Genomic DNA, 26,275 nt, shown 5'->3' with positions numbered 1-26,275 from the left:
AAACACAGCACTCTGACTGGGCAATCTCCTAATTTAGCCAGAAGTATATGGTGAAAGCTGGATGTTTACACGCAAACTGGAGGAAATCACTCATTTTCATTGAGAATTAACAGCTGCAAACTTGGCCAAAGTGGTCCTTTTCCAGAGGATCCTAATGGTTAGAGCTTATTTGGGAATTGAAAAGTACCTGGATTGAAATTCTTCAAAGTTAAATAATATTCAAATGTAGGTAACCCACCTCTCTACTGGGGAAAGAACCATTACAGTTGTAAAGGAATTTCTGAATTTCTTTTGTGGAACCCATTCCAACTGGCTCTCAGCACATTCATGTCAGAGTAGATCTCTGACACACAGAGGAATCAAGTTCTGGTCTCTATTATGCTCACCAACCCTAGGAAAAAGACACATCACTTCCACTAGGCTTCAAGCACAACTCAATATAAAGACCAAAGGCTTAGGTTTACAGAAATGTCTGTAAATAGGAAAAGTTTTTCTCCACTGAAAAATATGAAAGTTGCATAATGCATACTTCATTTCGATCCAGAATGCTTGAACAGATCTTGGTGACATCTTTATGCCAAGAAAGAAATGGGAAACAATTGCAGAAGTTTCCCTGAAACTCGAGGTTCAGTTTTGAGCCTTAAAGAATGCAGTCTTTGCTTCCACTAACGCCGATGAGGACTTCATTATGGACTTGAAACATATGCAAGAGTGGGAAGAAATCTAGCAAAGCTGAGCATACACTGTGTTGCAACACAGTCCTATTGTGGCTCCAAGACGAGGTTGTAAGAGTGGCCTCCAGGGATGGAGGCTGGAGGAGAGCAGATTGCAAACAGCTACGTGAGAAAATACAGCCTCCTTTTATCTGGATTCCACAGTAAAAGTCATCCAAAGTGCAGGACTTTTCCAGGCTTTAGTCATCAATACAGTGACAGGGAGGGTGGCAGTTTATAAAAAATTTTGGTCGAGGAAATTCTCTTCATTTTCTTTAATGTTCATCCACTCCTTAAAAAGTAGAATAGCCATGATATTGAGCTCCACAAGTTGTTTTTGCAAAACTGAATGAATATCCGACCACATTCTCAGATCTACACTTCTGAAGTACACTTTTCTGTAATCATTTGTTGTCCCTCCTTACAAGAGGTTTACATAGGTTTTGGCAGGACTTATTGCCCACCAAAGAGAAAAAAATACTTATTTTTCTTTGCTAATTATACTATTACCTATACTTAAAATCAGGGAAAGCAAATAGGCTGAAAATGACCCTAACTGTATGTGGGAGGCAGGGTGCCAAGAAGTACTGAAACACATGTAAGTTCTATTTTCTTAGCAGGAAAGACAGCAATTGTGAAAGCCTGAGGATATATACACTGGGTGGTAAAGCTAACAGCAGAAAATCAAAGAAATCTTAGCACTAAGGCAACAGTGTAACAAAAAATAGGAGTCAGCTCTTCATGGCCATGCAGATTATCACTCAGATAAGACTGTGATAAAGGGTAAGAATTCTTTCCCAGTATGGTGTTGACACTGCATAAGCTTTAATCTGTTGTTCTTTGGTTCTCGGATCTCTTGCTTCGCAACACAAACACTAACAAATTGACAAAAGCTGTGTTTGCACATTATAGCTACTTGCAAACTAGCATTTCAAGTTCAAGTTTGGACATACAAGCACGCAAAGCAAAATGAAGTGGAAAGCTGTGATTTTAATGGGGATTTAATCTCTTTTGTTCTTTGACCTTTTGCGGCTCTCAGAATACATCAACGCTTCTGTCGCATGAGTTGCCTTATTGGCTTAGTTCATGCTGATACAGCCAAGCAACCATTCAAGTGCAACTAGAAGTGAAGGGTTTGATGGTATATTGCACTTTCTAGCAGCAAGTACGACAGTACTATCAGCACTACCCAATGGGGTATAAATCCTGTGATTCAGTCCAGGCCTCAGCTGCAATCCTAAGCACAGTGACTCCTGCAGCTGGACAGAAAGTCTCATACCTCAGTTAGAAAGTAACTTCAGAAGCAATGGCTCAGGCAGCCCACCAAGTCTGGGGGAAGTATCTTCCCTGCCGAAGGTCAGAAAAAGGCAGAACAGCACCGAAACATAATACATATATGTATATGTATATAACATAATACAACTTTTCCAAGTCTTTTATTAAGATTATTAAGCAAACAGCATACTGCATTTTTAGTGTATGTAATATGTAATTTTTATTTCCCCTTCCCTTTTGAGCTACAAAGCCTTCTCAACCAGCAACCCTGTAGTAGAAGTCTCCTAGTTAAAAGTGCAGCAGGACCTGAATAATTACAAAAGAAATCCATATGAGAAAAGAAACCCACAGCACGAGGAATGAGGGCCACAGGAGTGATCAGTCAAGATGGAGCCAGCAGTAATTTGTGGACTACCTATGTGATAACAGATCTCATATTCTTTCACATCAACCTCTTAAAAAAATAAATTTAAAAAAGCCAACAACTAGGCTTATGAGATTTCTCATAAAAATCTATGTCTCACCTGTGCCCCCTTTTCAAAAATTCAGCTGGATATGCTCTAATAATGATACACATGAAATAAATCGGGAGATGCTTTCCAAGCATTTATCTATCCAAGTTGCAACTGCAATCCTGGATAGTAGCAGTGATATCTGCTTTAACAGGAATATTATATGGAAGAAAAATAACTGGTAAGAAAAAAAAAGGTGTTACTTTTTTATTTGAAATCTGAGAAATTATTGGTATTGATGCTTCACATTGTAAGAGATCACCAAGAGAAAACCGCACAGGTATTGATCGGCTGCATAAAAGACTTGAATCCTGTAGGGATCAGGCGCAAAATCAAAACTGCAGGTGTAGGATTCAGAGTTTTTCATTTAAGTGGTTCAGCCCCAGAGGGAGAAAAAATTAAACCTATTACATTGAAAGAATCGGCAAGATTTAGGAGTACACTGGGTATTGAAACTTACAGAGTAGTCAAAAACCTTCACGGTATAGGCCGTGATGCTAACCTATATGAGCTGTGATGGAAGAATTGTCCGTGTGGTCATGAAAAAAAGTAGCAGAATGAGTGAATGGGAGTTTGGGGAGAGATCTGCTACAACCATGTGGTCCTGAGCATAAGTCAGACAAAGAGCCTCAGATATTTTCCTCACATAATGAGGTTTTTTCAAGTTAGGTCTTGTCATATTTAACAGAATGATTCCTTTCATCTTCCTTCAGGATGATATTTTTATAAGGCAGGTCTAGCTTTTGTTTGGGTATCACGAGTTTACTGCAACTATGTCCCAGCTGTATTTAGAGTATGCTTCAGTCACTTTTCACTTTTATTTTTTGATTGCATATTTCTATTTCAGGAGACCTGAGGTAGGAAAAAACCCCAGGTGACCATAAAAGACCCTGTCTTAGGTATGTGATACGTCCACATATACCTGAAAATTAAGATGTTTGACTTGCCGTTGTTTCAGAATTCCCAGAGCATAGCAGAACACTGGACTACCAGCTTTTACCATCTGTCAGACATAATTCTCACACTTCATAAGGCTGGCTTTTACACAGTTAATAAATTCCATCCAAATCTCAAAGTGTTTCACATATCCAGCTGAAGAATACCTCTGATAAGGCATGCTTGTACAGCTTAGCAGACCTCTATGGAATGCCATGCCAGCTTTTCCATTGAAGGAAATAGAGATAATGTTCTTGAACAGTGAATGTTGAAACCAAATGATTAAATAAGAAGTAAATGTACTGCAAAAGACTAAAAAGGAAATAACTACTGAAACTGAACTAATTTTTAGAGAAAGTTACTTATTTCAGTTAAATAAGTAACAGCATTGGTATACCCAGATAAAACAATGCATCACAGTGAGAAAAAACGGTTTCTGCATTTTTGTGCATTTAATCTTTTCCAAAAGAACAAAATCCATGGAACTGCTTTTGGAAAACCACCAGTAGGGCCACCCAGCCAAATAGTACTTCTTGGACTGTGGCACTGTGAGGTGAGCATGCGAGCTTGGGGCAGTATCTGTAGCCCCTTTCCCCTGTATTCCCCAGTAACCAGAATTGTTCTATTAGGAATGTCAGAGGATAAAAGCTTGCCTAATTTTCACACAGTCCATATACATAAACCTGCTGTCCTTGAACTTGTCCCCTTTGAATGTCCTGACACACAGAAATACAGGTGGAACAAGCTGATAGTCTTCAAAGAACAATTGTAGATCCTGCTTGGAGCCCACAGATATTGTTTAGAGTACTTACATTCCAGGTTCTATATCCATGCTATATTTCAGGCAACTCTCCTTATTTGTATGGTAGTCTCCTAAGGTCTCCTTTTGACCTTAGGGTTCAGTTCTCCAATCTCTGAGAATATGGATTAACCTAACTGACTTAAATTGTTTTATCTGGAAATGGGATAATTCAGTGAAATTGAAATTAATTCACACAAATGTATCTGATGGAACTTAGCCAGAAGCACACAATAATGTGCATAAATAAATAAAATTTTTAATAAAACAAAGCAAATTACTTTGTGTGGGAAAGAGAATGTTTGAAAATGTTTCAGCATCTTTATGTTTCCCATTAGCCTCTCTTGGATCACGACAAATAATGTAAACTTGAGAGGCCAAAAGTTCTTAGGCTACTTTAACTCTGTGTGAGTATCTATTCCACATGGAGTTCAGTATCTCTCTTCTATTCCTGTGTTTGCTCATGGTGTGTTAGAAAGTTTACAAGTCACTGACCAATACTTCTGTTCTGGCATCATAAATGGCCATGGCCTTTTCTGCTCAATGTTTATGTAAGTAGGTACTGTCAGAATGGCTAAAGAAGGTAGTAAATACCAGTGCTTCAGTAACCAGAAGCTTCACAGATACACTGCATCAGTTTAGTAAGAAAGAGTTGCAAGTCTCATGAGTAAACAGATAGAAAATATTTCGGCAGAAAGAGTCCTATAATCTGTTTTGGATTGTTTCTGTGAAGAAGCAGTTTCAAGGCCATAATTCTTTCTGAACAGTAACTAATGATCCACATATTACAATAATTATTGTGTTACAGTTTTGTTTTTGCAACTTAGAAAGCTGAACTGAAAATCTGACAAAGTTATTCTTTTATTTTTTATATTCCTAGACACCATATGAAAATAGCAGCAGATTCAAATTATTCCTTTCTTGTGAACACGCTTTTACTGGTATTAATTAAAGGATAAACAAATTGACTTTTAAAATTCACAAATTCCAAAATAAAATAGAAATTCAATATCTAGTACAAAACTTTAAAAAACCTCTGAGTTGATATCACTCTGACAGTTTAGCTCAGACACAAACATATTGCTATTTTTCCCAAAAACTTATAAGATTATATAAATGTGTTGGCAAGGGAAGAGTTAATCCTTTGAGAACAAAAGTTTCATCTATAATAATGTTTTGTTTAAACTTCAACTTGTGTATACCCGAAATTTGACTTACACTCACAAATACAATTCTACATGTAAACAGTAAATTACATAAACAGCTCACTCTTTATTAGCCAAACTGACCATTTTATAGGAACAAGCCTAAGTATATAAATATATACATGTATGTTTATGCATACACACACATGCACATGAAAGTGTTTCCAGAATTGCTAGTGGAACCTTGTCCCATAATGTATCCTAAATCTGTATTTGCTCATTTGAAACCATGGAATTTATCTTTTTTTTATTACTATTATTTTAATATAGCATGTTATGGAGTACACACACAAAAAAAAGAAGGAAACTGCTCTCATAGTGCTCCACAGAAGTTTTCATGTCCTCAGCTTCTGAAACATTTAAGAGTATTAACTTGCTGGCAGGCTCCCAAGGAATTTTAAGGCATCTGTGCCTGTGCTACTTATTTTAAGCTCTGTCTTCCAATGTTATGAAATCAGCAGACTCTTTTGACTTTCTTAGTAATTCCATTTCATGTGGTTCTGGCTGTCAGGCAGATTCAAGAATGACATAATCGCCTTTTCCTACCCACAGGTTTTGCACTGTTGCTGTTGGTTACACCCTTCCAAGTAATGTGCAACACCAACCTTTGTGTGATCACATATGTCCAGAAATGGAGGACAGCCCAGCAAAGATGACTAAAGCACAGACTCTTGGCTTTCTATTGATCACCATAGGTTGAGTAAGACTTCTTCGGGATTTGCCCTGTCAGTTAATATTATTTAGGCCACAGTGCAGTTCCTGTCAGTCCAACGCCATGCTGCTTTCAAAGCAAGTGAACCGATTTCCCAATAAACTTTACCCCTGTTACCGAAGGGACACCAGGTATCTTGAATGTAGTAGCAGAGAATGAACAAACTCAATAAAGTGCTTTTTTTGTATTTTTTACTGTAGCTTTTATGCAAATGCACTCAAAAAACACAGAATTCTTCATTATCATAAAACAACCCCCTAGACTTTGGCTTGTATGTACTCACAAATGCTATTGCAATCATACTTTGCATTATTAACAATACTGGATTCAAATACCAAGCTCCACAGCAACAGGATAAACATTATGGAGAAAAAGCACTTTCTGGAGTTTGTTATGAACATTAGAGAATTAGAAGAAATTTACAGTCCAATCCCACTGTCCAATTTCACAAAGCCTCTCCTGACTTACCTGAAGACTTATGAGTGTTTGCACACGTAAGAAATATGGCATGTTAACACAGCAAAGCCTCCAGCTATGCATAGTGCAATAATAACGCACCATTGTAAGATGAGAGCAGCATGCAGAATGCCTTGTCCTAGACACAAATTCAGACTTTCAGAGAAAGAAATATTTCTTTACCCTTGGAAAGTCTCCAGAAGTTCTGCTTTTTACAGTTATGCTTTTCATGCTTTGTCAAATTTTCAAGTACTGCACAGCATCATGGCTGCTCAGACCTCTTAAACTCACGACAACTGAGAGGCAGTGGTCCAGATCAGCCTTAGGGCAATTTCTTACTAGTAGGCAATTACATTGCTGCTTTAAGAGCTGGCACTGAACTGCCAGGCAAATAAAAGAGCATGTGTCATGCTCAGGGAAACACTAGTCCATATCCAGAAGAAATGGAGAAGAATGCATCAAGTTATGACCATAAAAATAAATGACCCAACCTGAAAAAGGTAAAAAAATCCTTACTTTCAATTTCCTTTTTATCTTGGGAAATGACCCAATTCTGGAAAAAAAAAAAAAACAACTGGGCAAAGTGAGGCAGTGACTTGGCATCAGGATGTACAGTCTAAAAGATAGAAGGCAGAGTTCCCACGGGACTTTTTTCATAATCAGGTACATGCATATCTCCACTTGGCCCTCTACTAAGTTTAGTGCAGCTGAGATTCATGCCTTTCTCTCACTCCCAGCAGTGTCTGATAATCCATTTGAACAGATATCTAGCAGGAAGAAAACTGTGAGATAGGCTGGAAAATGAGACAAATTGATCATGATGGTCATCAAAGAGTGAAATTCACTGCAACAGGAATTCCATGTGAAATGGATGCTGAGGATTACTTCTTTCTCTAGTTCACAAGCCAAATTAACATTTTTGTTTCTGTGAAAAAAATTATCTGGCTGATAAGTTACAACATTTTTAAGAAAGGGGTAAGATGAAAATCCTATAAAATTCTACTTTGGTGCTATTAAAAAGTCCAAGGCACTCTAAAACACGTGCTTTCAAGGCAATAGTTAAGTTCTAGTAAGTTTTAACAAATTTATCTGTTCTTTGCCGACAAAATAAAACAAAATATTATTTTGGCTAAGCCCTTAAAATTTTACTAGGTATTTTTAAGTCTGTCTATAATGAGATCTATTTCTCCTAGTAATGCAATTATTGTTAATAGGTTTTCCGATACTAAGGAAGAAAACTGGTTTTAGCTGGTTTTAGTGGAATTGTAGTTATTTAAAACATTAAATTCACCCATCCACACTAACAGTGATGAGACATTTTAGTTTCTCATTAATGACATTAAACAAGCACTTTCAACAATATTTTAAAATCTTATACACCATATATTTTTTTACTATACATAAAAACAAGAGTAGCTACAAAAGTATCCAACTTCTACCATTATCTCATGGCAAGTAGATGATAGTTATTTCTCTAGAAAGACGATAAGAGTCTTTCTAAACAAACAGGTAGAATCAATTGATATTTTATTTCTGGAGGATAGAAATCTGAAGCGCTTATCAAACTTTCTCTAACAACCTTACCTTTGGGAACAGTTGGGGTAAGTCACTCCATAGTGGTCAATCTTAATGGAAAACCAGAGCCTGAACTGCTGGCTAGAGCTGAGCACACAGAATAAACATTTCCTGGGTGCTGGGTTTAAAAACATTCATGTTGCTAGTAGGTCTGCTTTTTGATAATTCTCAAAAAATACTGTCAAGAATTTTGCAAAAACAAAACATGTAGCAGCAGCGTATTCACAAAAAGCTAAAGCCACTTTTAAAAATAGCAGTAGCAAAGGACAATTCTGTGAGAAATACCCAGTTAATCAATAGACAGAAAATATCAGATTATCCACCTACACATCAGAACAACTTGCACTGAAAATAGTACATTGTAATGAGTGACTCATGATGAATTGTACTCCATACTGGACAGATAAAAACTATATTTGTCAAAATAATTATTATTGTTAGAGTCATGTTCTCTTTTTTCTGTTTTTAAAATTCTTTCATGTCCAGTGCAAGCACTCCTGTCTTTAAAAGAGCTGAATTTAGTTCTCAGATTTCAAAACATCAAAATAAATCAAACAAGCCTTTGGAAATGTTGGAATTTTAGTATTCCTAATAAAAAGAAAAATTCCTGTATATATGTTTCAGCAAATAGATGTGATGACAGTTGTCATCAATGTATTAAGCTTACACATCTCTGGTCCCATTTAAACTTGTGAAAAAAACTTATACTGACTTGAATGGGGGAAGTAAGAGTAATCCAGACTAATACACTGAAAATCCTGTTACTAATTTTCAGTTTAACAGAAGGAGTGTTCATGGTCCCTATATATTACTGCGTATTATTTATTGTACCATTTGGTTATTTTTCATGCCACTGGTGACATAGAAGAGACTTCACTGTGTTGAGCTGAAGCTCACATTTAAGTGTTGCTTTTAAACCATGTAAGATTTCTTATCTAAAAACAACCTTGAAAGTTTGGAGGAAAAAATTAAATAATTCTATGAATTAAATCAATTTTACTGTCAATTTTTGCCCCATACAAAATTTTTTAAAGACTATCTCTCAGATGGAAACAAGACTGTTTCATTCATTCATGGGCACTACTTTGGCTCCATGTGCATTTATATAAGTAAGAAGAATTTTGGACCTCCTTTCTATTACATCAATAAGCTTTTCAATTCCTTTTCTGCCTCCTTGGCTCTCCCAGTATATTTTGTCAAGGAACAAAGACTGGAGCAACTTCTCACGTAAACGCTGGCTCCTCAGCACTGAAACTGCAGATTCAGGGAATCTGGAAAAGCACAAAGAAATTCATCAGCTTTGCCATTATTCTGAATTCCAATATTTATGTTGTGCTTTAGCAATCAATTCTATGACTGTACCCTGCGACTCCGCAAATGAAGTTCCACGCACGCTTAACCATATGCATGTTAACTATATCTTTTACAGCAGTGAGATTACTCATAAATTTTTAGGCACATCCTGTCAGTGTCTTGACCAATGATATCTATTTCAGTAACTTAAGAGTCTCATACTCAAACTGGGAAGAAATTATCAATCTTTTTACAAAATTATTAACTTAAAACTTACTCGTTGATTCCTTGTAGTATTTTGAAGTCAAGATTGTCCTCATTTCTGTCAAAGAAACCCTTATTGTCTACAAAGGCCAAGTGCCTTTGGTCATGCCTTCTCTGAACTATGTGTGTCAGGTCAACAGCATCCTGATCATTGCATTTCAGCTTCAGTCCTTGCTGCATGCAGGAATCCTCCTTGAGAGGTTTGAATCCGCAGCAGTTTCTGTCTAGTCGATTATAGATCTAAAACAAAGTACAGCAGAGTGCCAAGTGAAAACAATACCAAAGTACTCGGGGCAAAGTGCCACTGTAAGGCATCACTCACTAACAGAGTTGACAGGAAAGCAAGCCCAGGACCAGTATAATTAAAGTCAGCAGTGAAATGGCATTGAAGATCTGGTCCCCATACTTCATGTACTGCTAGAAGCAATGTCTCAGATTGTGTATTTTATCCATTTTATAGCCGTGATTTGTTATGTCAGTAGAAATTCTTTGAAAATAATGGAACAATACCACTGTGTAACTGAAATAACAGGATGGTGAATACAATTCTTTTTTTTTCAGAAGGCTGTAGGAGTTTTTTTACATTTTCTCTGTAGGAGAACAATAGAAATAGCACAGTCTGACACACAGAGAAGATCTTCATTTTGTGGGATCTCTTAGACTAACAGTACACAAAATAACTGAAAAGACTAGTAAGGGGCACAGCAAACCATCCAGAGCTATAAAATGTAAGAATAGTGAACTTATAATCACAGAGCAGCCTCCCTGAGTTGCACTGTAGAATAAACTTTAATGACATGATGGTCTAGCCTTTTTTTTTCCCATGCAAACCCTCGATTATTCATCACACAGCACTTAGCTGGAAGGAATACACACATCTGGTCTAACTTTAGTGGTGTAAATGTTAAGCATCTCCTTTGAATTAGTCATTTCTTTTCCCTTTCATAAACAATGAAGAGAATGAGGCACATCCAGAGCAATGGACACCATTTTTGGATAATCATCTAATATAGGAAGGATAAATCACTCCTTGAAAGTGCTTCTACCCCTGTTGACTAGATGAGAGTAAATACTCAACTTTGCCGGGGCCCTGAGTGCACAAATCAACCTGAATTTCCCTGAGAAGTCTCATCTGGGACTTCCACATACCTCATCTCTGCCTCTGGGCACAGGAACTCCCTTTAAGCTCAGGCTTGGCACCTCAGCCCTGGCACCTCAGCCCTCTTCTGAGCCCTTTGAAGGGAGGGGTGGTTATCTGCTGCTTGTCCTGCTACCTGATGTTTCTGGGTTGCTGCTTGGGGTTCATGCTTGTTGGTCTTTGAATTGCCTTGCAGCCTTGTCTGTGCCTGATGCTCACTGGACTACAAATCAGACCCCTGGCTTTTGCTATCCATCCTGCTGGGCTGCCTCTACTGCTGCTAGCCCTGCCTGTCCTACCTGCCCTAGAGCTGCCCTTGGCTCCAGCTCATCTTCCCAGAGAGCAGAGTTGCCCCTGATAACAGTTAATTAGAGAGTAGAAGTCTGGTCTGGAGCATCTAAGGCAGAATGAGTAGCTTATGAAAGGTAAAGCAATTTTCTGTCCTTCCTTCTTGTTTACTGCTAAGTCTTTATACTGCTCTAAGCACAAAAGCATTAATGTTCACATAAGCCTTCTAAAATTACAACTTTATTTTTGTGACATCCCAGTGAAATGAACTGTTAGGACTTTTCACCTGATGTAGAACTAGGTTGCATGTTGAAATGAAAAGGCCTCCTATTTCATCAAATTAAAGTCTGAGAATTTGTTTGGGTTTGGGTTTGGTTGGTTGTTTTTTTATACACAGTTCTATTGCTAGCAGTATTGCTGAAAGTGTTCTTTTTCAAATGTGAAAATCCCGAGGAAGAGATTTCTCTGCCTCTTTCTCCTTTCATGAGCAGCATTCAGCATCTGCAGGTGGTAGAGTCTCTCTTGCTTCCACTGTTTAGGTCATGAGATGTCTTATTCAACTCATCCAAAGGTAAAAAAGTAGAGTCATTCTAGACAGACTCCTTTGATGTATAGACCTAATTTATCTGCACCACACTTCACTATGTGCATTAAATAGACAAGGAGGTCATGTTTTACAGACAGCCTTTTCATAATATCTTCCCTCATTTCAGTGCCATTATGATAGGACACTCTGGAATTGATGCTGCAACCTTAATAGTTTAGCATGTTTTTTGTTATACATTTATGTACATAAGATGTCCAAAACCCAAAATTAAAGAACCAACTTTACATTTATGTCCTTATTTTGCTTGAGTTCTTGCAGAAGGCAAGTAAAGGTCAACTATAAGCATTTTTCACCCTGCTCCTATGTTTTATAGCATTTGAAACCAGAGATTAGGAACAGCTATTACAGGAACCAAACCCATTCTTCTGAGGGAAGTATGTTTAACAGAAAATACTTTTCACCATTATTCTCTACTCCTGAATGACTCATTTTTTTTTAATGCAGAACCCCTTCTTAGCTTTTTTTTTTTAGAGTCTTCTTCTACTGATGAAAAATTTTAAAGTTAAGTATTTTGTTTTTAATAACCATAAGGCTCACTTTCACTCACTATCTGGCATGCATGTTCTTGTCTGGTAGGTAACCAGAGGTATAAATCATTCTGATACCAGCTACTAGCACAACAGTAATTTGTTTCTTGTCATGTAAAGTTCAATCCTCTTGTATCTTATTTTAAGATGCAGCTCCTTCTGGATAATAGGAGCTCTATTATGAATATTAAAAACTTTTCTTAGAAGACCCTAAAATTAGAAATCAACACAGAACTCATAAGAATTTTTAAACTGTTAAATGAGAATATAATGCCATGAAAACATTAACTCTGACGCAATCTGTACTATTCCTATAGGGGCATTACTGCTTAGCAACAGACTAATCCACGTATGACTTTATACCCATTTCTAAGCATTACTTGCTCATAATGGGACTAGAGATGGAGTTATTAGACAAGTCGCAATCTATTTTTGGAGAATAATTGAATACTCTGTTTAAGTAACAAATATACAAAAATATAACAAAAAACTGGAGACATGAGTTCATTCTCTAACAGGACTGAGAAGAACAGGGACAGGCTATGCATAAACCAAGTAACGATTTTTAAATTTCAAGAAATGTCACCCTATTAATAACTAAATTATGTGAAAAACCAAACACAGTGCTTAAAATTAGTGCTTGATGCAGTTTTAAACACACCAGTAAGTGCGGCAGGAGGCTCAGTCACCTGTACCTATCTAGCGGGTAAGGACAACTTAAAGCAGCACTATATCTCAGGAAGACATAAAATCATCTTCCAGATATGTGGTTCAGTTCAGGCCTTGTTAATGCAGGTAGTGTTTTAATATTCTATTACATAATTGCTGTAAGTGTAGCCACACACTATACCAGTGGGCAGCACCCTAGTTTGGTGTTATTTGGAGAGCTAATGCTCATGTGAAGTACTTAATCAAGGAGCAGCAGCTATATCATTCATCAGTTGCTGCTCTAACTTGTTGCTGGCTAAGTTACTGGCTACCCTTTTTAAAAAAAGGAAAACTAGCAACTACAGCTATCTTGATCCAGATTGCAGCTCACCAAAACCAACTCTGGGGGCTGGGGAGGTGCAAGAAGGACCACACAGTAAACAGAGATTTACAGTTGTGAACACAGTCAAGATATTTTTCTTTTGGAGAAAAAAAGAGTGAAGGAGAAACAGTATGCCTGCCTCAAGGTGAAATAAAACAAGTCAAAAGCCTTTGCTTCCTCTTTAAAAGGAAATTAGTCAGTTATGTTCCTGATCTCTTTCCCTGATTATAGTCTGCATTTTGGATATTTTAATCACAAGAAAGAACCAGAAATAAATTCAAACTATGCAGATACATCTCTTCCCCATTAAAAAAAATGAAATAAGACTGAAATTATGTTTTCTAAGAGTCTTATGTTTGCTCACAAGGTTTTTGAAGCAGATAGTTGTGTTCAGTAAGCGATTTACCTGCAGAAGAAAATCAAAAAGTGCCATCTTGGACCACTCGTGATGGTGGATTTCAGTACAGCCCCACTCAGCTTTGGGAACTTTACCATTCTGCCAGCATTTCTGCTTCAACAGCTGCTGATATCGTCCCCATGTTAACCTCACTGAGGAATGGGTACTATTATCTGTTGGACTCAGTGAGGAATCCCAGAGAATAACAGGACAGGCTTGACCGCCTGAAAAAAAGAAAAAAAACATCATTAGTATAGTGCAATACTGTCAGTCTTATTTGACTTTTCTTTAGACATTTTACAGATCTGGCAGGAAAAACAGCCAGGGACTAATAACTTGACATCCTTTGGTCAATGTGGTCTTATTCTACACCAGCCACCACAGGAACAAAAGCATAGGTATAAATGCCTTCAGTGGACAGAAGGCTTTTCCTGTTTGAAGCAAGAGATTAATGTACAAAATCATATACTAAACCAAACTATTACAAAGTTTCTAGGTAAATTAAGAGCCTACACTCTGAATCAACAATGTAATTTCCCTCTGATTCCAGTGAACTGCTGATTTTCAAGAGCTGAAAACATGTCAAAGGGGTTACTTTCTGCATAATGGATATAGAAATACTGCAAATCCTATACTCAGTGGGTTTATTTTATTATCTTTAGCATTTTTGACCTATAGTTTATGCCTTCAGAGCTCTGAAGAGATATATGAGAATACTAGAATGTGTGAGTTTAGCATGAATAAACACCTTGACAAGTTTGGGTTTTTTACCTAGAGATGAGATCTGTTTTGTATAGCAGATATTTTGGCCAAATTCTTTAGTTCCTCTGTGTAAAGAATATTCTGCTCTTCCCTGAAACAGAGAAAAGGGACTTATCTTTGGTGAACTCAGGTGTTCAGAACTCTCAGTGAGAAGAAACCTCACCAAAGAATTTAAAATGAGCTTTCTCGGTATAAGAACTGGCAAATATATGTCATGAAATATCAAGTAACAAACATATCTATCTTCTTGGGAAAGTGGAACTCTCCTTTTATTGTTGATGCAATGTTACTGCTGCCTTAAACTGTCAAGGACCCATGACTGACTGTGGCTTGTACACACATTAAAACAAAGAAATTCTTTATATTTTTGAGTGCGTAGACAAAAGACCAAAATATGTCTTGGTACAGAGAGAAAGAACCATTTATCTGCAAAGCTGCTGTTTACTAAATAACAAGTGTTCGAACACATATAAAGCTTTAAAAATTATTCATATTCATCTTGAAGGTCAATGAACTTAAAGTCTACACTATTACACAATTTACTGCATAGTTAAAGGCAGCCTAAACTGTCTCTTTGTCTTCCACATGCCCATGGAGACATAGACAGATCTGAAAAAAAGCTTTCAGAAACGCACATGGAGGCAAAAGGTCCAAGGCACCTTCTCTAGAAGCAAACCAGACAGAGACTAGCACAGGAAAAGCAGGTATCAATGCCAACAGCAAGGTAAAAGCTGCTGATGTGAATGTTCCACTTGTAAGCAGCCAGGACTGTGAAAAACTATCTCCATACAGCTGAATCAAAATGCAACTTGTTCAAAGGATGCTGACTGGTCTAAAACAACAAGTGAGAAACTATCTTTGCCCATACCTAGCACTGAAACATATGTAAAGTTCCATCTTGTGTTCACCAAAAAAACATGAGAGGCCCTGCATGCAGTCAAGCCCGAGAGAAAAACTAATTCCTTTCCAAAACCAAAATGTACTTGATCTTCTCTCTGCCATGGCTTGCACATACAAGGTAGTCCTTCCCAAGCCAAGACAAGCCAACCTAAACCAACATGCAGCTTCACCACGTCTTTATGTTCCCTCCCAGTTGTCCAATGTTTTCTTAGAACACAGAGTGTGTTCTTCTATTAGGAACATCAATCTCTCTTTCATTATCAGTATTACCTTTATCAGCACCATGCTCCATACTCTTTCCTCCATTGAAAAAAAGTGCTGAGCACTCCTGAAAATCAGGCTTCTCCTCTACTGAGGTTCCTGAATAAGTATTTAGGTAACCAATTTGGGAAATCCTACCCATTTCTCCATCTCTCTTGCTCTGGCTCCACTACCTACATTGAAGATGACTTTAGCCAAGTTAGGTCAACTATTGGCTAGGTTTCTTTTCCCAGACACTTGGAGAAAGTCTATATAAGCATTGGAAATTGTCACTAAAAAAAGGATTGCTTTCTTCAGGACCAAGCTTGATCTATTATTTTTATATCTCCAGTAACAGCTTATGTAACTATTCATGAATTTTTCCACAAACCAAATACATAAACAGTCTTCTAACAAAACAAACATCTCCTGTCTACCCAAAAAGGACATGATAAACAATAGTAATATAAATACTTGAAAAATATTAATAATATCTTGCCAGTTTCCATTAAGATACAAAAACATTTTTAAAAGACTAAGGTTAAATGCAGGAAACGTTTGCATTTCAGAGGAAATGGGAGCAGAAAAGATGAGCCAAAATAAAATCTTTCAACTCTGTAATATAAATTGAATTACAGGAATATGAAACAGCAGCTTCAATAAAGAGCTGTGACTCCGATTTTTGACACTTGTGGGAAAAACATGAAGATTCCGAATTAAAGCAGATAAGGGGTCTGATTCACATCTGCATGAATTGCCATGACCATAATGAAATAAATGGAGCTCTTCTGATTCAAACCTTGTGAGGATGGGGCTAAAGTCACCTGAATAGTGAAGAGACCTACAGCCAAAACTGAGAAGGTTGAGTACACTTCAGAATAAGTCCAGTGTATTCTGTATGTGCTTCTTTCCTAGTCAGCTTTATATATTAACACGAAGGGCTGCTGCTTTTCTTTTGCTGCAGCTGCATTGCACTGAATCTCCCCCAAAGCTCACTGGCTTCATTTTACTTTCATCTGCCACTTTAGACCTATATACCTACCCAACCATCCAAAGGCAATCTGCAAAATTCTACAGGAAAGATTTTTCAGAACTCATGTTGAAACCAGCTTCCTAGTAATTCATACGCATCTTTGAATATCAAAATATTTCTAAAATGTCTTAGCTAAATTGAATAAGCTAACACAGATGAAATCTCAGGCTGATGAGACTAGACTACCTCAAGGTACTCAAACTGCTTCATGTGCAGCTAAGTAATGTATCACTGCATGCCTTCTTCAATATAGGCATCATCTTAGATATCCACACTCCATATCATTTCAAAAATAGTCTGCATTCTTCTTCAGCACATTTGGTTAAGAACCACATTTTGCTCTTGCAAATGTTACTTTCATCTTGTGCTCTAACTTGCAGCTACAGCATTTTTTCTAACTTTCTTAAAAGAAAATATTTTCAAATATGCCCATAACAGCAACACTAAAACCAGAAAACCATTCATGAGGTAGCTAAAGCCCTTTCTCAAACTCATCATTGTTCACTATAAGGCAGTACAGCTTACCACTGCCACATTTGCAAGGAGCGGTTTAGCCGCCCACATATTTGAAGGAGAGGGCAATCTAGTGTAGAAAATGAGAGGGACTGACATACCGATCATTACTTGATTTTGAGAGTTTATATTCTGAAAGAGAATATAAGGGACAGAATCAGAAAACAAGAGAATTTAGGCTATTTATTTTTCTTTCTTCACTGTGCAACTCATTGCAATGTTTTTGTCCTGTGCTCATATAGATGTCAGTATTAAGGAATGCATGAAATGTGCATCAGTTGCTCTCTAGACTATGGACTGCATTGTTGCTCATTCACAAACTTCTCTACCCTACAGAATATTGGAAATATTCTCTTACCCTTCTGAGAGGTACAGCACTACAAGGAAGTATTTTAGAGTACCCTGCATGCATAAAGAAGTGTTGGGTTGGGGTTTTATTCTTTGCCCTGACATTAGTGATTCATAATATGTTATGCTTTTGCATAACTTTTCATGGGATGGCAAGGACAGTCTGATAACACAGGGTACAACAAGGAAAAGCTTATGGCTCCATTTATCATCATGTAGAGGCCAGTAAAACAAAATGACAGGTGCAACCAGTGGAGCTATCTATCACATCATTCAGCTATTTGCATTAAACCATGCAAACATAAAGGTGTTATTCAAAGGAAGAGTTTCTTGCATGTTTGGGGGTGACAAAAAGAAAGAGGTTCTGGACAAGGAGTGAGTTCAATCTTTAGCTAAAAAAAAATTAAGCTGAATTGAGTACACCTGTTTCTGTTCTTTTCAGCACAGTACAAAACATATTTAACCAAACTTAGGATATCAGAAAGTCAGAGGGAAATAGAGGTAGTTCACAGCATGCAGTAGTTCAGTCCCTCAGCAAGTGGTGCAACAAAATTGCATAGCAATAATTATATATAGTACCAAATTCTGAATAAAGAGCTCAGCCTTGTTGCTATGATCCAAGGAACCAGAGTGCTATCCTTACAGCTGTCAGCTGCAACAGAGAAGCAACCCTGCTCCAGCTCACGTTAATCCTGTTGTAGCTGAAGCCCTAACAAGCATCGCCATCATCCTACCCTGAAAATTCGATTGCTGAGCTAGAGGCAACATATGCAGTCATTTTACTTAGCTTCTGTGCAAAGGTAATTAACATAGGGCTGCAACACCAAGCAAGGTCCCTTATGTCTCCTCTGTTCCTCAGGTTAGGGTTATGAAATAATGAAGATTCTCATTACTGTGGTATTAATGTGACCATCTCAAAACTCAGACACATAAGGTTCAGCCTCCATTGTCTCCAATAGACACAATTTTATGATTATTTCTTGTTGTTTTATAGGCTTGTCCTTCTTTGTTTATAGATGTTTTGAAGCTCTTGACATTTTTCACAACTTGTAGGGAGCAATGGGAGGAAAGAAGGACTGCTTGCGTATGCTCAAAATCATGCTCTTTTAGACTGTTACACTAAACTCAAAGGGGCTTTTCCTACCTGTACTCCCCAAGCTTTTTATGTTCAGAAAATGCATTGCAAAAATAGGAGACAGTTATCATACCTGATTTTTCCATCCATGATAGAAAAATTAGACAAATGATAAAAACATTCAGTTAACACTTAAAAGCTCTGACAATTAAGTAGGGTAGGTGAGCACGGACTTGAGTACAGTGTTTTGATTGACTTTGGACAAAAAATCAGTGGCAGATTTATGAGAATAAGGGAGACAGAACCTGTACAGGGATTTACTAAGCAGTTCTTTGAAACTGCTTTTGACAAAATGAATGACAGTTTTGAAAAGCCCATTTTTTAAGATTTTAATGCTACATCAAACATGTCTTGTTAGATCACATCACAACTGAGGCAAGCAAAAGGGATGTGTCGGGGAGAGAGATGTGTCATCCCAGAAATAGTGTACATTCGTACACACATGCACAGTCTTTAATCCTGCATTACTTGCTTTCCCGTGTGAATAACTATTTTACAAAAGCCACCCTGTAAAAAAACTTTACAATGCCCACCTAATCTTACATGAAATGCATATGGGTCAGAGATATGAGCTAATTGTTCATATTATTTTTAAGAATATATTTTTGCTCATTTGCTGAACACAGATGTTCTCAGATTATACCCAACACAATCACATCAATAGTAAAGAGCTCAAGTAGTTATAAGGCATCTGAGCTCCAGCATATTTCCAGGCTAAAGAAATGGTGAGAGACAAGGTACAATCACTGTTCCAAATGCTCAGTTCAGCTTTTAGCTGGAAAAAATGAAGTGAGACCAAAATAATGTTATTTCTCTTCTCATCACCTAGCAACACTCCTCTTGCAATAGGAACATAGCCAGTTATGAGGAAGAGAAAATTAAAGAGGGCAGAACAACACACTCTGTCACAGACAGCCTAAAACATACCGTAAGGTGACAGACAGTGAGCAACACAATGCACAATTAGCCTAATAGCAGTTTTCCAAGCTTTGCAGTCTGTCATCTCCACAGCCACACTATGCAGAGTTCCTCCAACCGAGCTACCTTAATGCCTTAGGACAGCTCTATAGCAATAGATGTTGTTCCTAAAAATAAAATAGGCATAATGTATCTTCCATGCTCTGCAACTATGAATAATATTCAGAAGCCTCCAAACTGTTGTTCCTAGAGATTCATTCACATTGTTGTACAGGCCGCCAAAGTGAAGGTTTACAAAGCAGGAAGAAACCGGACATCACTGGATTGTCTTCCTGCTGACAGACTTTACAAAGTCATTCTTGCATTACTTTTAAGAAATGCAGACTGATATAAAAGTATTTGGTATAAGCTAATTTCAGCAGCAAGAAATGAACAGCAAAAACATAGCTAGCTACTTTTGCAATGATTCATTAAAATGCAACACAGTCCTTTTGGATTGTGATTTGTGACTGTACAAAAATAGCAGGTATGCTGAAGACATTTAAGAAAGTAGCAATGTTAAAGGTAGACTTCTAACTCACATTACATGTCTGAAACTTACCTCTAATTTCACTAAAGGTTAAAAATCAAATTCTTAATTGAAAACTCTCTGTCAATCATGTAACAGCCATATCGAGATATTTACTGTGTACGTTTCTTTGGATAATATATAGATGTGTACAGCAAGATTCACTGACATGCAGTTTATTTGGTTTTTAAGTACCAGAGGAGAGGGAAGCACTTTTTAAAAAATTTTCAGTTCCCAAGGGGATTAGTACCATAGAAGTAGACTCAAGCTTCTGCAGGAAAGTTCCCTACCTCTCTGAGTAGATTATCTGCCTAAATACAATCCCCCTTTCCTACAACCTAAGAGATGAATTTTTGTGCCCAGTTTCAACAGTATTTGATTGAAATCAATTCTAAAAGATGAGAAAACTTTTTTTAAAAAACACCAGAAATACCCATTGAATCATGGAGTATTCCGGAACCTCTTTCACCAGTTTCATTTCAGGCAGTTTCTACAATTTCATGCAACCTACGGATAACACTCTCTCTTTTTTCTCATTCCAGATTCTCATGTAAGAGAAACTGTTACTGCCCTCAACAACTCAATGGTATTTGACCTAAACTTTGGGGTACTGCATCCTTTGGACAGGATAACTGCGCTGCAGAAGTTATACCAGCTTTATTTCCCTCTACCAATAGGGTTAGCTCTTGGGCTCTCAGGAGTTAAAGGTGGCGGCTGCTGCCCCATGGCTAATGCGGGAGAGGAAAGGAAACCTCTGCACCCCACCTGCAAGCTGAAAACCATAGGAATGTGTTACCTTGGAAGAACTCTGATCTCCTGCTTACAGAAGGTAAGCTCCTGTTTAGCCCCAAGATCCTATCCAAATGAAAGGCAAACACCTCGCTCATGTCGAGGGGTCTTTTGACAATCCCACAATGTCCTTGATCACAAGCAGTTCCTGTGGTGCTGGGACCTCCTGCAAACACTACCAGGACTGCTTTGTGTGAAGGTACTTCTTGGATGCTCTCTATCGGAGAATCTGCCAGAATTCGCATGTTTAGGATGTCATTTTTGCTCATCCATGAAGGAGAGCTCTCACTGTAAATCCTGATATTGCTTTCCTCAGGCTGGGGCCGTGCCTTTACAGCTCCAGAAATCGTCCTGGGTCTCTGGTGACCCCTCTCCCCGACTGCCATTCCTTTATGTCTGTGTTCATCCAGTTGGTACTTTCTCACCTCCAGAGCTACTGCTGCTCCCATTGTGCCCGTGGCATGCATGGCCCTCCCTGGCTGTTGGGCAAAGGCCTCTTCCAGGCCCGTAAAAGTGGCTTTTGGAAAATGCTGCCCGTAGGACAAAGGCGTTGCATTTTTCTTCCTGCGCTTTGGCTTCACTGTGCCTCTGATATTGGCAGGCTTGCTGCGCTTGGACCGCAGGGTGATATAAACTACATTGGGTGGCAGCAAGGTCCCATTGCTACCCGGCTGGGGTTCCTGGAAATTGGGCGGTGACAGGGTGCCATCCAGTGGGATGCCCAGAAAAGGAGTTTGGGCTGCATCTTGGAGACTTCTGGAACTGATCTTTTGATGTTCTCCTTTGTGCTGGGGTAAAACATGACCAACCTGACTGACAAGGAATCCCAGGTAGATCACACAGGCGGTGCCCACGAGCAGATTCCTCCTTGTCCTTGGGCGCCTGCAAGTCCAGAGCCTCAAGACCCGCGAGGGGCACAGGCAGCAAATAAACAAGTTTTTGATTTTACTTTGCTGATCAAAGGTGGTCATTTCTCTAGTGAATCCACATGATGAAAGCAGCATAAAGTCTTCAGTACATTACAGCCAGGATGATGATGCATGATTTCCCTTCCCCAATTTCTACTTCTTGTTTTCCAACTAGCTTCCAGCATGGGTGATGGACAGAGGCTACTGATATGCCTGGGAAAGTGGTTAGCACTAAGGATGCTGACGCTCCACCTTCTCAAGCTGTTAAATTCTTATCAGCCACCACGGGGAAAGTGATTGGTTTCAGAGAATGAATGGAGCCAGCTGCGTAAGCAAAGTTTACTGACTTGTAGTCTAAAAGATCTGATGTATCTCCTTTACAAACTGCAAAAAGAAAACAGTAACATTTCATTTCATTACTCACATATGGTATCTGTGGTTCTATATTTTCCAGGGAAAAAAGTTCCAGAGGAGACAGTATGCATGTAGAAATTTGTCAAGATACATCTTTCACTTTCTCATTACAGTATAAATTAAACACCAAAATCATTAAATACAGGCTCAATTTGCAATCTCAGCTGGCTGTATTACAGCATTAGAAGAAAAGCCTGTCAAACTCAGATCGTTATCTTTTTCTTATGAGACAAAGTTTTCACTAAACTTTAGGTTATGGAAATGTTGTAAATTATCCAAATATCAACACCAGTAACTGTAGTAGTTAAATATGCACATATTCATTAATATGAAAATATATTAGCATTGCCAAATTTCCCTAGTTTACATGAATATAATTCACATAATTCATAAACACACATTAAAAATGAAAGATGGTTAATTCTTTTCACACTTCTGAAGCTATAAAAAGTATCTAGCTATAGTTTTAAAATGAAATGACAGCGGCTGATACCTCTTTCCAAAGAAACAAAGACAGAATAAGTGCACATTGCATGTATATTGCTATAAAAATAAAATTTCTTACCTATTCAGCTTGACACATCCTTTTTTCTGGTAAACTCCTTAGGTCAATAAAAGTAACTGAGCTGGCGTCTAGCACATATTTCAGTTTTAAGTATGGTTCACATTTAGGTATTTCATTGCAAGCTAAGTACAATTTGGAAGCTAACTTTACTGAGAGGTGGTTTGCATATGAACTGCTATAAACTTACATGAACCTCACGTTATTAAAAAAAAAAAACCAACCCACACACACAAAACCACAGCAACTTCTATTTTAAATTCTGTAATGAAAAGTCCTGTGAAGTGTATGCCTTCCAAAAGCGCATTCCATCCATTTCTAACTCCTGAGGGCCCTCTAGTGCACTGCATGCAAATGTACTGAAAAAATTCTCTCTTCCACGTTTAAGTTTGTTTACTGAGATTTTTAATTTAAAATACCCCCTGCCCCCTGGATTTTAGAACTTTTGGGAATCATATATTCTTGTGATGAGAAATTAAAAACAGATAAGGAATTTTTAAATTCTATTTATATGCTACTAACCAGCTCAGCAGTGTTTCCTATTTGTGCTTTCCAAAGTGTGGCATAGCCTACTCACTACACAGCTGAGAAAGTTGAGGCAGACAGAAGTTAAGAGCCTGTGCCCCCTTAAGCAGTGAGACACTGGCAAAGCTCTGACTTCTGTCTCCTTGCCTAGTCAAAATACAAAATAATAAAATTTATATGTTCACTGTAATTCAAGCTAATAGAGATATTCTCTTCTTCATAGTTAATACAAAAAGGGAATAGACAATTAAGGAATTAGTTTATGTTTCATATTGGTCCAATCTGAATTTATAAAACTTTATGAGTGGATTTTTTCACAAGCCATCACTTTTCTTTACGTTTTTGTCTAAATATGTACTATCAAGTTAAAATTTCAGCATCTGTGCCCATTATCAGTAAAAGAGCCTTGATATCATCTCCTTTTTCCAAATGTGAGTTTTTGGAGGAATTGGGGTTGTAAGAAATCTCTCCATCCACTTCAGTTCCTCTCCCTTTTTTATTATTTTTTAATTCAAACCTGACTGATGGGATATATCCCAAGCAAAGAAAATTAATTCAAAATGCTCCAGACAAGTTGAGTCGGAAATGCATCACACTGCAACAGCTGTTTCCAAATACCCAGTTCTTGCATGTACTCAGCACCGTGGCCTGTCCATTACAACCAAGAAGCGCCAAAATATGATACATTCCAGTTACTAACAGCTTTCCTATGCTGCAACGTTTCTCTGAAATTGAAATTTTGGAATCTGTAAAATTTTCCTACCGCAATTCTTTAAAGATTATCTGGACGAAATTATAAACTGATATGGAGAATTTTTCTTCCTTCCTCGTTTCATTTGCAACCTTGAAATCATTACGTGGTGTAACCACTGATGTACAGTGTTCACTGCTGAGGGGTTTTTGAGGCTTTCTCATGCACCAGTACATTCTTTGGAATGGATGGTGGTAGAAATTCAACAAAATAGAATACAGTATCTTGTTAATTTAGCAGATACTTGCTCTAATTTTGGACATTTAAAAGGTAAAATATCAAGTGACTTTTTTTTTGTTTTTTCAGCTCTTGTGGTGTACAGCTCCAGCACCCTACTAGATACCACAAAACAATTAAGGCTAGAATGACTATGGAGTTGTTTGGAAAACAAACATTTCTTCATGTTTCAGGAAAAAAAAAGTTCATTGTTCAGGTGGGTCATATTCTTCTTTCTGGAATTATTCTAGACTAAAGCCGGAACAAGGCAGTAAAAGGCACTTCTGAGCTAAAACGGTACTTCCTCTGTGGTCATAAAATATGCAAGACAAATTTTTAGATAGAATAGACTGAACACAGTTACTGTCTGACCAAATTCCAGCCTATGTTATTTCACTTTGCCTACCTATATTTAGCCTGTAATGTCCATTAGATTCTGTATTTCTTCTTTGCTCTAAACTGTATCTGAGATACTGTCATTTGCATCCATTAAACTCAGCTTTTTATGTCATTTCTTCATATACCCATATTTCATGGTCAGTGTTGTCTCTTCCTAAGGTTAGGAACATAGGAATATAAAAAATAATATAGGAAAATAGCAATAAATGGAAGAGGGGAATTTAAGAAGTATTTTCTAGTCCTTCACAGTCCTAGGTATAGTTTGCAAATGTAAATGAATAAATGAACTGAATATTTGCAATTATTTTCTCCCCCTCCTCCTTTTTTTTGTTTTGCTTTTTTGTTTGATTTTGGTTTAAGCTTGGGAATTCATCTCCACCTATAAATGCATTTGTAGAGGAAACCAGATCAGCTTATACTGATGGGAAGAACTGTGACCCAGGGTGCTGCTGATCATGCTGGACAAGCTACAGTCTCCAAAACAGCTGGTGGCCTGCACTGCTGCCAGTCTTCCCAGCCAACAGCCTACGGCCAATCTGCAGGAGACAGGTGGACTGTATCAATGACCACCAGGCACAAGCTCCTCCATCTTGGCTTGTCTTTATCCCTGAATACCTGAAAGGATGCAGTCACAGACTAGGCTCCTTAATGTGCTCTTGCTTTCTATGTGCAGGAAATTCAATATAGAATATTAATATTGTTCTTAATACTTTTCTTCTAAATAACATAATATAACACATATACTTGCACTGCCTTTAGAATTCTTTTTTTTCTGGGCTACATTTGTTCCTCTTGGATGCACTACAGCTAAACTGTTTCCATAGAGATGTTCTGCAGTTCAGCTCTAAATGACACATGTACAGACATGTGTCTGTTAAGGTGATTGATAAATGGTGCATTCCTAGCTTTACTGGATCCAAGGGAATGAGAGCTTATTCTCCAGAGAAAAACCATAAATTCTTATTATGGTAAATGCAGATTTGATTTGCAAAATATGAATCATTACTTTAGAAGGCTTGTGCTGTGTTTGTAAGGAGATCAATTTGGGCTGCCATCTGGTAACTGTACTTCAACAGTACAGAGAGAAATGTTTGCTTCATGACTAAACATGCTGACTAATAGTCTGTGCTTTAGCTGTTTTGGATCAAATCCTTACAGGGAAATCTGCAAAAATCTCTTCTTGACAGCATATAAAAGGTTTTTTCCCTACTTGATTTTGGTTGCCAAACAACACAGGGGCTTCCAGAGCAACTGGTGGTAATTTTTGTGCTTAAGGAAAAAAACCCTGGATGCTCTGAGCAGCCTGGGGGCTTTCCTTGCCTTGCTGTGCACCACAGGGCCAGCGGCTGCTGCACAGCCTTGAAATGTCGCTGCCTTCCCTGACATGCCTGCCCCCCTCAGCAGGTCCCTGTGACCTCCCAGTCCCATGGAAGCCCCCCAGCAGTCAGGGAGGCCTTAGGAGCAAGAGAGGACCTCTAAGGAGACCACACTATCCCCCGTGGGAACAGTCCCATCTTTGAACCATGGCTGTGTTGCTGGGCAAGTGCTGCCAAAGCTTGGGCGTCTT

At 38.0% G+C, this 26,275-nt stretch overlaps 1 protein-coding gene across 3 annotated transcripts; it reads right to left on the bottom strand.

Moving 5' to 3' along the window:
- Positions 1 to 5,487: 5,487 nt before the first annotated feature.
- Positions 5,488 to 26,095, bottom strand: GASK1B (golgi associated kinase 1B). Of its 3 annotated transcripts, none has more exons than XM_027676824.1 (5): positions 22,821 to 26,095; positions 20,941 to 22,225; positions 13,737 to 13,951; positions 9,754 to 9,980; positions 5,488 to 9,454 (listed from the first exon to the last, which is right to left on the bottom strand). In XM_027676824.1, the coding sequence occupies exons 2-5, from the start codon at positions 21,935 to 21,937 to the stop codon at positions 9,247 to 9,249; spliced, it is 1,647 nt and encodes a 548-aa protein (XP_027532625.1). In that variant the 5' UTR covers positions 21,938 to 22,225; positions 22,821 to 26,095; the 3' UTR covers positions 5,488 to 9,246. The 3 variants fall into 3 exon arrangements, with proteins under 3 accessions (XP_027532625.1, XP_027532627.1, XP_027532626.1); XM_027676826.1 differs by having other exon boundaries at positions 25,993 to 26,095; XM_027676825.1 differs by lacking the exon at positions 22,821 to 26,095 and having other exon boundaries at positions 20,941 to 22,521.
- Between the last annotated feature and the right edge of the window lie 180 nt (positions 26,096 to 26,275).

Source organism: Neopelma chrysocephalum, unplaced genomic scaffold (genome assembly GCF_003984885.1).
Source record: "Neopelma chrysocephalum unplaced genomic scaffold, ASM398488v2 Primary Assembly neopelma1_42, whole genome shotgun sequence".
Classification (NCBI taxonomy): Eukaryota; Metazoa; Chordata; class Aves; order Passeriformes; family Pipridae; genus Neopelma; species Neopelma chrysocephalum.
This window is presented reverse-complemented; position numbering and strand designations above follow the sequence as displayed.